Here is a 15,372-nt window from a genome sequence, read left to right on the forward strand (position 1 = left end):
TGGTCTAACTGCCTTCTTTCACACAGATTGGTGTGGAAAGGACTTGTGAAAATAATATAAGTAAAACAGTGCATAAGCCAATACATTGAAAAATAAACTCCTTGAGGCTGGGGCAAATCTTGCCATAGTCTCCATGTGTTAACTGCTATGAATTTGATTAAGTGTGAGCTATTAAAAATAACATCTTCATTGTCACTCTATTTCTTAGTCACTAGTTTTTTTTTTTTTTTAAAGATTTATTTATTTATACATGCAAGAATTGGGGTACAGGCCAGAGGTGTGGGGGATGAGAGGGTTCACCAGAGACAGAGTGGGTTAACAGAACAGGCAGAGTGACTGAAATATACTGCTGAGGGGAGCAGCGGTCAAGCCTGGAGAGGTCTGCTGTGCCATGTGGGTAGCTCCCTGGTGGGGGTAGCTCCCTGGTGCTGTAGAGGCTGTGGACAGCTTCATAGGTTGCGTCTTAACCCCTTGTGCCACCAGGGAGGCCCCTTAGTCACTAGTTTAAAAGGATATACAATACTTTGAAATCAGAATCCATGGATTTATATATGCCTTGATTGCCACTGTTGGCTTGCCACTGTTATGTAGAAAACTACCAGGAAGTTATAGTTTTTTTTTCTGGATAGAAAATGGGGCTAAAGAAATGGGGATTAATCATTGTAAAACTCTAGTCACTCTAGCTTGTCACCAGGAAGACATGATAGATCAAAAAACTTGGCTTCCGCTATCACAGATGCTGGCTTTTTATGAGGATTCCAGACATAGAAACTGCAAGTTTAAAAAAAAAAAAAAATCAGACATTTTCATTGAAATAGTTTCAAGCCTTCAGAAAAGTTGTAAGAATATTACTAAACCACACATTTCTAAGCCACCGAATTACCACATGCCTTTCACCCAGATTCCCCAATTCTTAACATTTACTATATTTGCTATTATTAAACTTCCTTCTTGCCCTTACCTTGTAAGTTATTTTCAGTTAATTGTGCTTATTTTTTTCTTGTCACATCTGAGAGAACATTGCAGGCATGGATCTAAATACTTCGTCTACACGTGTTAAAAAATAAGGGCATAACCTTAATACAACTTTAAAAAATCAGAAGATCGACTTTGATACAACAAACCTTAGTGTTTGCAAATTATCAGGTTGTTAGAATTGTTTAAGTATTTCTCAAATACCTTTAAGTGTTTAGTAAGCATAGATCCCTGTCTGTCTGGTATCTTGGACATTTTCTCTACACAGATTTACCACCTTTAATTCCTTACTGCATAGATGAAAAATGCTCTCATATGACACAAAAATATACAAAAAATTCTAATCTCTAGAAAGCTACACATTTACCCAGAGGTAACCTGAGACTGGCAGGCGGTGGCATGTTCACAAAAAGATCATTAGTTTAAAGAACATTGTTAATTTTCACGTAGATCAGCCTTTGTATAAATGGCTACTACATTTTATTATCAAATTAGATGATTCAAGCATTGAGATAACTTGTTTTCAGAACTCATTGGTAACTAGATTCAGTATATATTGAGCCAAGACAAGTTAATAAAGTAGACTCTTAAACATCTAGTATAAGCTCTAAACATTGCACCTAAAAAGAAAAAGAAAAAAAAAGAATGCTTTGTAAAGTCATTGGGTTATTTCAGTTATTTTTGCTGTGTACTTCTATGTTCTAAACTAGATCATTTTCTGAAGAATAATATTTATATAACATATGGCAGTCTTTGAAACATGTTTGTATGCATTATCTATTTATCATAAGCAATAGTACCTTAAATTTTTTTAAGTACAAAATTTTTAATTTTTAATTTTAATTTTTAATTTTTTTACCAAGTACAAAATGTGCATTTTCATATAGAGGATAGGCATGAAACAAAGAGAATGGTTCAGTGATACAACTGGATCAAAATATTTTGTTGTGGTATTTGTAAGGTGTGTTGCAACTGTTAAGAGTACTGTAATACATGCAGTTGATTTGGGACACTTAACTAGCAGTACATGATACAATCTATTCCCTTTAGAACAATTTCTTATTTTCTGCCACAACCCTTTTGTCTTTCAGCTATACTAAGAACTGCTGGATATAATTTGGCTGAATTAAGATTCCATTTTCCTCGAATTGCTTTTCTGAGATAGGTTCTATTCAGGCTACTTTTATAGATAGTGCTTTTAGGTCAACCAAAATATTTCAGCATAAAATCTAGGAAGTCAGAATATATGTTACTTTGATGAAACACTGTTATTTCAAATAAATTACTCAGTCTTTTTATTTGTGTTATTTTGTGTTATGCAATTAATATAACTATACACATATTTTTCTAGGATTTCTCAAGCTTTTTTTTTTTTAAAGAAATGAATGCATTATGCAAGCAACTATACTTTAAAAAGGAAGTAAAGTTTGCATAAAATTTATTTTGCGGTTGTGAGTTTAATTTTTAAAATTATATTCTACAATATCCTTAATCTCACCTTTGATCTCTTTTGAAGTTTTTATTTTCTAATTGAAAACAGTGGAAATATTGGAACACATATTTCTATGATTGATGGAAAAGAACTTTGCTAAGTAGCCAATCATAACCCTCATTTTGATTATTCTCCTTTATGAAAATCATGGATGATATGATAAAAATGGAAATTTTAACTACTGAAACCTGGTATTAGATGTACCAATTAAGCAACTAGAAAATTGCTAAGAGCACCAGATTATGACTGAAAGAGGAACTAAAACCTTAAGTAAAATTACACATCATGCCTTTACATCAGGAAACAAATTCAACTATATCAATCACTGGGGGAAGTGATCAAATAAATGCATGTTATAGTGGTTCTTCTTACAGAAGAACAAATAGTAATTTGATCAATTCCCATCATAATTTAGTACAGATAAATTCTGCTATGGATATTTCTTCCCACCTATATTCAATGACATTACTCAATAGGGTAGTTAATTTTTGGCAGGTGTGGATTGAAATACTTTGTGTGAACATGCTGTTAAGGAACTATGTTACAGGTTTTATACCTCATGAGTCATTTAACTTCATGTAGAAATGTAAAGCTGCAGAGATTATCCTTCCAATGTCCCTCACATGTAATCTGAGAGTGGCCTCCAGAGGGATAAGCAATAGTGCTCAGAGATAGACCTTGTGTAGACCTTGAACATGGGCTTTTTTCTGTGTGGATAAATCAAAGAATACATTAATTTTAAACATACTTCAGGTTTTAAAAAATATACGTAGTTCAATAAATTAAAATATTGCTGAACCATGAGAACCATTTAAGAAATTTCCTTTAAGGTAAAGTCTGCCAAAGAGGATGTGTATATTGCAACACTAATACTTCCTGTTAGAGCAAAGAACCTGGTATGAAATAATCCTTTTCTGTGTTTTTGGGTGTATCTGTGTTTTGGGTGTAAAAACATTTCAGGCTGGTATTTAGATGGCACAAATAGGAAGAAATGTAAGTGCAGTTATTACCCCAGGAGTTGAAATAAATTTCTACTAAAGAATGAAAAGGGAAACAGAATTATTCAGGGAAGAAATAGCATCTGAATATCTGTTTATAGATAGAGTTTTGCATCTGAGTCCTCTCCTGTAGGTTGTTTTACATTAAAGGTTGCACATTAAATTCCTTTGATAGCCATTATTTTTCCTCAGACACCCATCAATCCAACATAGATTCTTTAAAGGCCTACTTAATGATCTCTTATCTTACCTCTTGCCTATCTCTTAACATATCTCCTCACCTTTCTCCATAAAAATTCTAAAATATAAATGAAATCATGCCACTTTCATTTTAAAAATTCATTAATGTTTTCCAAAACTTTAGGGATGTATTTAAATTTCTTTGTTCAGGTTCCTGTCAACATTTCTGTGCAGATAAGCTTCCATCTTCCCAAATATACCAAGTTCTCTCTGTTTTGTTCTTGTTAACTTTTCTGCCAGGTGAATCTCGAGTTACTTCAGAAGATGCTCAGATTACCGACTTCTTCTAGGTAGTTTCCTTAGTTTTTGTGTTTTCCCAGGGACAACATACACTAACTTTTAAGTTCTTTGAGATAAGTGATGATGCTTCAGTGCTTTTTGGAACCTCAGTGCCTGGCATACTGGACTGTAAATTTAGAACAGTGAAGTGAATAGGCTGCTCTTCTCTTCAACCTAGAGGCTTACTTGTAGAAGTCATTTGATCTCTAAAAATTTGGACTGAGTATGCTAAGAAAGAGCCAAGTTTCTGAGTGGTGGCTCTCGGTTTCTGTTGAAGGGGCAGACTTTTCTTTTAAAATTTTCCAATATACTCCTAAGGTCAATTCTGGAAAGAAAGGTCAAGGCTACAGTGTGTCTTATGTATGTAAGAGAGTGTAGTGGTGTTTATGTGTGGTGCATTTGTTTTAAAAAAGACTCTGTTTCCTTTCCAGATACTTTTTAAAAAATGTCGATGGTACAAGAATTCCTCAAGCAGGCCTGGTTTATTGACAATGAAGAGCAGGAATACATTGTAAGTCAGAGACAAATAATTTAGTTAAATATTAAAATTGAGACTAATATGAATGAATGTTAGTTTATTTCTCTGTCTCCCACAGAAAACTGTGAAAGGATCCAAAGGTGGTCACGGCTCAGCAGTGAGCCCCTATCCAAGCTTCAATCCATCCTCAGATGTTGAGGCCTTGCATAAAGCGATAACAGTTAAAGGTAATAATGTCTCCCCAAAACAGTTTCATCTTGGAAATTTCAAAAATTTTGTCTAAATGGGTATTGGAAAAATAAATGTGCAATGGAAAGATCCTTACATTTTAAAGACTACTGACTTCAAAAAGGCAATCTACTAGAAAAGCTATAGCAGGTTTTATTCAGAAACAGAACAACAAAACACATGGGCAGAATACATTTTTATCAATAGCCATAAACTTTTGGCTTCTCTTTCTGGACCCTAACCAATATGCTCTCCAAACACCACCTACTTCCTATTAGTTCCCTTGGAAAAGGAAACAACGAGAAAATGTGAAGTATTATGGTTACTGTAATTTCTGATCTATGCGTGTATGTAATCCTTCCTAGCCTCCTTACTTCATTTAAGTAGGGTTCTGAATATCAACACTGATAAGGTTAAAACATTTCTTTGTCAAATGAAGATACATTTCCTTTCTCAACACTTAGGAAATTTTAATCAGATCAATAGAATCTACAGCTACAACAGATACCCTGAACAACTCATTTCTAGCAGATTCTCTTCTCATGTAGGATTTGAACTAGGATCAAATTCTGTAACACTGAGGGCTAGGAATAATTCCTGCTTCTTTTCTTATTCAAGTGAAAGGAATATAACCCAAAATGCTTCCTGTGATAATAGTATCACATCTGTAGCCTAAGCTGCTGCAATTTTTATTTGTTAGTTTGTTAACATCTTTCTTCCTGACAATGAATAATTTTATGGCATTTATGGGTAATGAAGAAAATTGATTTTAAAAGCTTATGGCCTTTTATTACCAGGTGTGGATGAAGTAACTATCATTGACATTCTGACTAAGAGAAATAATGCACAGCGCCAACAGATCAAGGCAGCATATCTCCAGGAAAAAGGAAAGGTAGGAATAGTAAATTGAGATATTTAATTTCAGTTTAAATATGAATTTTGAATAGTTACCTATTTCTGTCTACAGCACTATTTTCCTATTACAACTAAGATTGGGATTGCTTGATTTATTCACTTGGTTGCAATTGAATCAATTTGAGCAAATTTGCTGGTCTCATATATTGGTTAAGTTTTTTTGTAGATGTGGTGTTTAATTTTGGAAACAAATTTTTAACTTAACAATAAAGTTTAAGATTACTACTGGCAATAATGCATATGTTGTGTGTTGAATATGAATGTGTTGTGATTCAATTGTCTTTTGCTGAAATTTAAATCAGCTATTCAATGCCTAAATACCAAGTTTATACATAGAATTCTACCTTCAAAGTAAACTTTATATTTTCTATGCCAAATATGGGTATTTTCCCTTTAAGGAGTATAACTAAAAAGCTATATAATGTCAATGTGTAATTACAGTGCTTATTTGAGCAGTGCAAACCTCAAAAGAATAGAAAAATTATTAGTACATTATTTTTAAAGTATTCTTGTAACTTTTTCTTTCCATGCACAACCCCTTTGTTTTGAGCATTGCGATTTCTTCCTGAATAAAAGATTGAAACCAGTTCTTTAAAAAGTTATCAATGAATTCAGTAAATTCATTCTAATCGCTCTAGATTTATATTAAGATAACATTTTAAATACTCAGTACCTTTTGTTTGTAATAAGAAGGGACTCTAAAGATGGCTGGAAGAATCAGCAGTGAGGTGATGTCAAGTTCAGGTAACACCAATTGCTGTATAACCCAGCACATTCCTTCTTGGAAGTCCTGATTCTAATCTTTTTGTTACAGGCCCTGGATGAAGCACTGAAAAAAGCCCTTTCGGGTCACCTTGAGGAAGTGGTGTTGGCTCTTTTGAAAACTCCAGCCCGGTTTGATGCTGATGAGCTGTATGGTGCCATGAAGGTAATTCACCTGATTTAAGCAAATCCCTTTTCTTTAAGAGAATGTGTAGGTCAAGTCCATGTAAGCCTGCTATTATTTCCTCAACATCTAGTATAAGGCTTGTCAAGTGGGAATAAAATGAACAAATAAATGAATAAATGAATGTTGATGCTAACAACTGAGTTACTTTCATCTTCCCGTGCCACTCTCTATGTCATATGTCATTTTTTATATCTTTATAGTGGCCTAAAACCCACTTTGTTTTTAAAGCAATATAATAGAGCTTTTTTCATTATTAAATATTATGAATCCTTACTACATACTAGGAAATTTACTAAATCCCACACTCACACACATTTTGGGACACAAAAACTAGTTAATGCTCTTGAATGAAGATTTTCATATATTTCTTCTTCTCTTTCAATACAGGGTCTTGGAACTGATGAAGATACTCTGAACGAAATTTTGGCATCAAGAACTAACAGAGAAATCAGAGAAATTAACAGAGTGTATAGGGAAGGTAAGTTTTAATGCCCAACAGTCCAAGCACCTTATTGGAAAAGAAATCTGACATACTACTCTTAAAATTGAATGTGGATGTTCAATATGGGGGTTGGAAATGCTATATTTTAAAATATTTCTTTAATTTGGAGCACACATCTACTAGATGCACATACTATTCCCCAACAACTTTCATGTTGCCAGAGTACAGATAAGGGAGACAAGGTCCCGGACGTCTTCAACTTGGCTGTGTAATAGAAATGGAGCTGTGGACAAACAGCTACCTATTCTTGTAGCAGAAAACTCAATTCAAAGCATTCAATTTTTAAAAACATCTATTATTCTGAGATCTTGCTCAGAAAAAATCTCATCCTTAATTTTAATAAAAAAAGAAAAATTTACAAACAAAATATTTCCCATCTGTCCTTGAACAGGTTAAAAGCTAGATGCCTATATAATCTGCTGAGGGAAATAGCTTTACCATATTGAACATAAATGACTCACTTTTGACCAACCACTGCTCGCTTAATTTATCCAGTGAAGCATCTCATTTAAATGCTATGCTCAACACTTTAAAGAGGGTAGTTGCAACTGAGTCTTTCAAAGTGTTGGAAATTCTACTATTCTGCTTATCTAGTTTCCCCAGCCTTTAGCTATTTTGATTTCTTCACCCAATATGTGGCACTACAGAGTATCTTTTTACTTGATTTTCATGCCAAATATGGAGAATACAATAGTCCTTGCCTACAGTGTTTAGAGCAATTTGATAAAGGGAATGAAGACACTCTTAACTCTATTTTCTGCAATTATTATCTAATTACCAATATTTACCTTAAGTCTGTCAGTGCTAATAATCAAGAGGGACAGATTATTAGTTTTTGTTTGAGAAAACATTTGCAAAGGTAAATGTCCATATTTCTTCATTATATCCAAGATATATTCCAATGGTAGTTTATCAAATTGCCTTGTCTTCTAGTAATTATAAATTCAGCTATTTTTTCTACTATAGCATTATTTTGCATAATTAATTCAAGGTGTTTAGACAAAGAAAAGTTTTAAATATGTCTTTCCATCCCTAGGTATATATACACACATACACTTAACTGAGTTATGTTACATATATTTGTAATTTTTCAAGTAAATAAATGATCAGTACTTAAGTCAGTACCTTTGGTTTACTCTTTTTAATAGCTGTTGTATTCATTCCATTATTTAAATTCTGGCATGTTTTATTTCAAGTTTCATTATTTATAATGTGTAACTATTCAGTTTAAAATTGATAGCAAAAACTCCATAACTATGGGTTGTATTCACAGTATTACCTAAATTATTTTCATTGTCCCATAGAAAACAATTTTGAGGATTCAAAATTTTACTTGCCCTGATATTTCTACTTTTTGAAATGTGTTTAAATCTCTATATTTTGAAGGGTATTCAATAACTAATTGAGCATTTGGCATTGCAAATAGTCATACAATAGATTTTATTACACCATCACCATATCTCTAGTTTACTACAACATTTACTTTTTTATTTCTCAGAACTGAAGAGAGATCTGGTCAAAGACATCACCTCAGACACTTCTGGAGATTACCGGAAGGTTTTGCTTTCTCTTGTTAAGGTATACCTCAAATATTTTAGGAAATCTCTCCTTTTAAAGATTTGTTTATCTATGCATACAAGAGCTGGGGTACAGGCCAGAGGTGTGGGGGTAGACAGGATTCACCAGAGAAAGAGTGGGGAACAGACAGGCAGATTGACCGAGGTACACTGCTGAGGGGAGCAGCAGGCGAGACAGGAGAGGTCTGCCATGCCATGTGGGTTTCTCAATGGCTGGCCGGGGATCGAACTTGTGCTGCAGGGGCTGCGAATTGCTTCATATTGCGGTGCTTAACCCCTTGCGCCACCAGGGAGTCCCGAAATGTCTCTTTTTTTAAGAAGAGTAAAATTTTAAATTTGAACTTTCTCTAGAAATGAGCAGTTGACTCTTTCTCAAAGAATACTATTTTACTGTTTTTATAAGAAAGAAGTAAATCTATGATTCATGTTTGAAACAACTTATAAGAGAATCAATTTTTTCAGGGTGATCGAGCTGAGGATGTTGGCATGAGTGAAGACTTGGCCGATACAGATGCCAGGGTGAGTAAGTGCTGACACGTACTCCTAGAATTGACCTTCCTACCTCGAACAGGTCTTACCTTCAGTGAAATTGCCACTTGATGGCCTCCAGATGAAGGCAAATCTAAAATCATCTGAGAGGCCATTGTTGGCACCTAATGTTCATTCTGTAAATGATGGACCCTGTACTTGAGCAGCCTGAGAGAGAAAAATGTGTTCTTTACATTTTCAGTAGATCTCATTATTCATGAAACTGGAGAAAGAGAACAATGAAAACTTGATTTGTCATTCCCAAAAATGGTTTTGTTGAGAAAACTGAATTTTCATTTTATCAGGTATAAGAAAGGTGAAAGTCATTCTTTTATGTAATTTTATAAAATATTTTATTATTTGAAGTGAGAAGAGTAAACACATCTAATATTCCTTTAGCAGTGAATACTATAATACTTTATAGATGCAAGTTTATATTGTAAAAGTTATGGTTATGATATTATAACTATGAAATACATTTTAGTATATTAAAATATGTTCAAGTGTATTTTAACATATAGTTTTCAGTGAGGTTGCCAGATACTTACCAATCCACTGGCAACATTATGAGAATTTTAAGACATGGAATTCCTTTAAAAAACAAATAACTGTTATTTGCATGTTTTCTTCATGGGCCAGTATCCTCTATAAATTGATCACAATGCATCTGTAAGGATAGAAACTTATTTGTCCACCCTTTCATTGAACCAGCACAGAACCATCCCCATATTAGGTACTCATCAACTTTTTGTTGAATAAATACATTCATATCATATACTTTTGCTTGAAAAGTCTAAAATAACTTCTTATGTCCATTGGAAGCGTGACCATTTTGATAGAAATTGTGCAAGTACATAAAAAGACAAAAGTTAACATTTGAGTCATTCATTCCCCATAATTATTCTCATTTACTTGTGACATTTCAGAATTTGCTTTCCATTTTAAGACTGTCGGGGTTTTAGCTCTGTATTTAAGGCAGCTACATGGATTAGCGTGACCCAGGAGGAGGATGGTAATTAGCATTTCAAAGTTAACAGAACATGCTTGTGACAGACAATAAGGCAGGAATTATCTTTTTCATTTACAATAGGGAGAAATCTGCAGTTTCATAAAATCAAATTATTTATCCAAGATTACATTGCAGACTTCATATTTGTTGCAGAATCAGTATTTGAATGCAGAAATTTTGACACCAAATTTCAAGAACTAGGGAATGATTGAATTATTGATCTATTAGTACCCATTTTCTGGTAATTTCTTAAAGAATAAAGAGGGAAAAATGTCTCTTGTGTCTTGCTATAGAACACAATCTTAATTCAATTTAATTCAGCAAACACATATTCTGCAAACATACATTCATTCTCTAGTGTTTGCAAGGTACCTTGATAAATAGAGTGGAAAATACTTAAGAAAAAATAAGGTCCTTATCTTTAAGGAACTTATATTTTAATAAACTTAAAATATAAACTTAGGTTAGCCTATCCTCATTGTAGTACTGAGCACCAAGCCTATAAGATCCTGGTAGGGACCTAACATTCTTGTGTAGCTATCAAGCCAGTAGTCAAGTGTTTGCTTCTGTGTTTTTTGACAGGCCTTATATGAAGCAGGAGAAAAAAGAAAAGGGACAGATGTGAATGTGTTCAGTACCATTCTTACCACCAGAAGCTATCCCCATCTTCGCAGAGGTAAGAAAAAACATGTTTCCTGGGATCTATCTATGGAAGATGCATTTTTTTTTTAGTATAAATAAGGGAAAAGAGAGAAGTCTCAGCTTCACAGCAATACCTAGCAAGTGAAATGCTCCTGACCCCTTACTCCTACTTGCCTTTTTATCCAACTTTGACAGTCACCATTTTATAATATTTGAGACAAATTTTGTGACTTAGGTATATAGGCCATTATTTCATTATTTTCTTATTTTTATTATCCAAAACTATTTGGGAAATATGCACATTCAATAAATCAAGTGAAATTGCAATAAAGAAAAGTAATCTCAGGGCAAAATGAAGAAAAAATATATGCAAGTTCTGGGGTAGTGGGGGAGAGTTCTTGCCTTTGAGCACAAAATTTAGCTCTAAGCTTTCTGGAGGCAAAGGAAAAGTGTTTATTTTATTATAACACACAGTTTCTAATGTTAAAATTAAAGGAAATTTACTACACAGGTCCTTATGTAAGGGAAGAGCCATTTGCTATGGCACTTAGCTCTCATGTATTAAGTGTTATGGTTGTCAATCACATGCCATTTCTAGTAAATGTCAACACTTGCAAAATTTTCTCCAAAATATAGAGGAGTACCAAAATAATCATGTCAGTTCCACCCCTAGGAGATGATGAAGTATCCCCATATCCTCAGTTTAGTCATTAATTTTAAAGTGTGTTTTGAAGTTCAGGCATCCCAGGGAATGCTTTGTGTTGCCCTGATTTTGCTAAAGTTTGCTGAAGAACAGGATGCTTTGAACATGTTTTAATTTAAATTTAATATTCAGTATTTCAGAAGTATTGCAAGTACAGTGAGCATGACATGAACAAAGTTCTGCAGCTAGAGATGAAAGGCGACGTTGAAAAATGCTTCCAAACTATCGGTATGTAGTCCCAGAGGGGAAAGACTTTTTTAACTTAAAATTACATTATCGGTGGTTTCCCATATTAAAAAAAATAAATAAATAAAAAGCAAAATATTCAGATGTGGGTCATCTATGGGTCATCAGATACAGGCAACATCTATTAATAATAGATATTATTCTCTTTTTCAAAAAGATGGGCAGGTGGGACATACATATTTAGTGAACACTTTTTTTAAGATTTTTTTTATGCATACAAGGACTGGGGTACAGGCCAGAGGTAAGGGGGTGAGAGGATTCAACAGAGAGTGGGGAGCAGAACAGGCGGATTGACTGAAGTACACTGCTGAGGGAGCCGTGGGCAAGTCAGGAGAGGTCTGCTGTGCCATGTGGGTAGCTCCCTGGCCAGGGGATCGAACTCATGCTGCAGTGGCTGTGGGCAAATTCATAGGTTGCTTCTTAATCATTGCACCACCAGGGAGGCCTTAGTGAACACTTTCTTATACCAATCCATGCACCTGGCTGAGACTAGCAGAGAGGAAAGTCACAATGATCATTAAGAGGATGGGATCAATGCAGATGAATGCAGATTTAAATCCTGGTCTGTCGCTAGTTAATTGAACAATCTTAAACAAGTACACAAGGTTTTGTTTTGATAAATATCCCTAAAAAGGACTTAAGAAAAATATTTTAAGATCTTCCTGTCATTTAGGCAACCAATGGGAGCTGGGAACCTATATTCGAAAGTGTTCCCCAAACATTAATATGCATTCTGGAAGTCTTCTTAAAATGCACATTCTGATTCAGTAGGTGTGGGTGGAGCTTGGGATTCTGCATTTCTAACAAGGGTCCAGTTGATGTCAATTCTTTTGGTCCATGCATCACCTGCATGTGTTGGACAATCTTAGTGAACAATTCATGTGTTGGTGTTTAATTTGGAAGCAGTACTTAAAACCTGTCCCAGTCTGTTTAAAAAAATATTATTTCAGTATGAAAAAAAAAATACTGTATATACACATAACCTTTAATACCCACTGGTTTCCCAGTAGGAAGAGAAGAGTCTACTCAAGTTAACAGAATTATTGAAGTTGCTATTGGGTGGATTTAAGATAATAGGAGATAAGTGATGTTGTCAGGGGTGAACAGAAACTTGTTGGCAAAACTCTCTATTTCCTGTTTCTTTTATATGCATTTTCTTGTGTTGTGGTAAATATCTCAACTGAAATATATGCCTCTTGCAGTGATGTGTGCCACAAGCAAGCCGAGATTCTTTGCTGAGGAGCTCCATCGTGCCATGAAGGTAACATTCCACTTGTGTGCATTGCTGAGGGGTCATTACTGTTTGTGCAGAGAAGGGCAGAACACCTTATAGTGTTTGAAAATCACATTTATTTTAATACCCTTCCATTAAAAAGAATCATTGTTCCATCTAATAATATACTTCCTTGTTAAAATGAAATTCTGTTGAATTTATTGTAAGGTGAGTTTGTAGAGAAGGTGTGGGTTACTTATCATTTTCATAAAACCCTAGTCACTACAGAAAGAGCTATATACTTTCTCTTTTAATGTGTGATGCTAGTAACTTCTGCTACGGTTGTGAGTTTACAATTACTCCCTTTGTAACCTTTTGTCTCTTTTATTATCTTGTCTTCCATGCTATGGATTCATATGCCATTCTAAGATTTAAAATGTCATTCTAAGATTACTAAAGTAGAAGATATTCAGGTGTATTTAAGATACCACTTCACTTTAATTTTATTATCAAGCATGCATAGTGTGGTGTAAGGTGCCACCTGTATTATGTACTGTATTATGAAAAGTGACTCCAGAATAAAGAAGTCTTCAGAGAGAAATCTAACCAATTAATAGGAAAAAAGTCTCTGTGAAATGTGCCACTATAAAGTGGGCAGTACAGTCCCTCATCTTATGCTTGCTGCTCTCTAGCAGAGTAGTTAGATGGGTAATGATAAATGCCTAGTATTGTAGAAAGGAAGTGGGCCTAGCCCCCCAGACTCAGGAAATCAGTGTACCTTTGCTATCAGTTAACTTAGACCTGGTGATGAACAGGAATTAGCCAGATGAGGGCAGGAGTAGAAGTGATAGAGGAGTAAGGCATCCCTGGCCCAGGAGAAGGAAGTAGCATACACTTTCAGGATAATATAGATAATTAGCGTGATGGTGCCCAGTGTAAGAAGAGGGTGCAGAATTAACCAGGGCGTTGTATACCCAAGAAAAAAAAATTGGTTTCTATCTTGAAAGCAACAAGAGACAACTGACGCATTTTTAAATGAATGAATTAGATGATTTGCTTTGTAACTTAGAAAATTCACTTTATTTGTAATTGAGCAGTTTATGTAGAAGAAAGACTGGACAGTGGAAGACTGACTAGAAGTTGATGTAACAGTTTGGTTCTTGTTATTTTGTTGGCACTTGCATAAATTGTGTGTGTAGGTGTATTCTAATGTGAAAAATTTCCATAAAAATTATATAAGTGAACAAAAAAGAACTTCACCTTCAAACTGAGATCCTGCTTTAAGTGCATGCTCTGAATGTGAGATACACTTTCTACCATTTGTTTTGGACAGGGTGCTGGAACTCGTGATAAGAAATTGATCAGAATTATGGTTTCCCGTTCTGAAATCGACATGAATGATATCAAAGTATACTATCAGCAGCTGTATGGTAAATCTCTCTGCCAAGCCATTCTGGTATGTTGTGATTTTCATAATACTACCCCTGCAAAAGTTCTTTTTGCAACTTCTTTATAGAGAAAGGCTAACTTAGTGTATCATATATAAAATTAATGTGTTATATTACATGATTTATAAACTGTCACAGGTAAATGTATTAGCGAATTATATACTGACAAACTACATAGATTTTTCAGAAGTCATAGAAATATGTGGTTTCCCGTAAGCAGACATACCAACCAAAATATTTTGAGATAAATTTTGCAACAAAGATGATCAAAGGATTAGAACTTATTAGTTTCCTTAAATCTTGTTCATATATCCTATGCCAAATATATAAAATGTATGTTCAAATTATCTTATTATAATGTTAAAAAAGAAATAAATACACTGAACTTATTGAAAGATACTGATATAAATTCAATTTCTTATATTGACAGCTGTAATTTATCAAGAAAAAGTGAGAAAATTACATACATTTAACTTTCTTTATGGTGAATAAGTCATATACTCCTTACTGTGAAATGATATTAGATTGTGTTATATTTACTAAATTCTGTGTGGTATTTTATTCCTGTAAAATAATGGCTCTAATATATAATATAATCCATCTGCATCTTGAAGCTGTTGCTTTTTCTATAATATCTTCTATCTACTATATTATATTGTTTAATTAAATAAGTGATTTTTTTATGAAAGATCCTAAGTAGTTGGTACACTGCAATGTGTGTTTTCTAACTGCTACCCTGTTACTGCAACAATTCCTCTGTAGTTAAGATTACCTTATATTATGATGCCAGGTATCATTAATGCTTCAATTTTTTTATCAACAGGATGAAACCAAGGGAGATTATGAAAAAATCCTGGTGGAACTCTGTGGGGGAAACTAAGCATTCCTTTGATAATCTCAATTTTTGACCAGAAGACTTTTTCATCATTATCTTCATTCCATATCATAGA

The 15,372-nt window shown here is 34.0% G+C and overlaps 1 protein-coding gene across 1 annotated transcript; it reads left to right on the forward strand.

Moving 5' to 3' along the window:
* Positions 1 to 4,429: 4,429 nt before the first annotated feature.
* On the forward strand, positions 4,430 to 15,302 carry ANXA1 (annexin A1; the record flags this gene model as incomplete). Its single annotated transcript, XM_084237172.1, has 12 exons — positions 4,430 to 4,495; positions 4,581 to 4,689; positions 5,488 to 5,582; positions 6,420 to 6,533; positions 6,942 to 7,032; positions 8,555 to 8,634; positions 9,096 to 9,152; positions 10,753 to 10,846; positions 11,648 to 11,743; positions 12,964 to 13,022; positions 14,308 to 14,430; positions 15,246 to 15,302. The coding sequence occupies 12 exons, from the start codon at positions 4,430 to 4,432 to the stop codon at positions 15,300 to 15,302; spliced, it is 1,041 nt and encodes a 346-aa protein (XP_084093298.1).
* Between the last annotated feature and the right edge of the window lie 70 nt (positions 15,303 to 15,372).

Source organism: Talpa europaea (genome assembly GCF_964194135.1).
Source record: "Talpa europaea genome assembly, chromosome: 7".
In the NCBI taxonomy this organism is placed as follows: domain Eukaryota; kingdom Metazoa; phylum Chordata; class Mammalia; order Eulipotyphla; family Talpidae; genus Talpa; species Talpa europaea.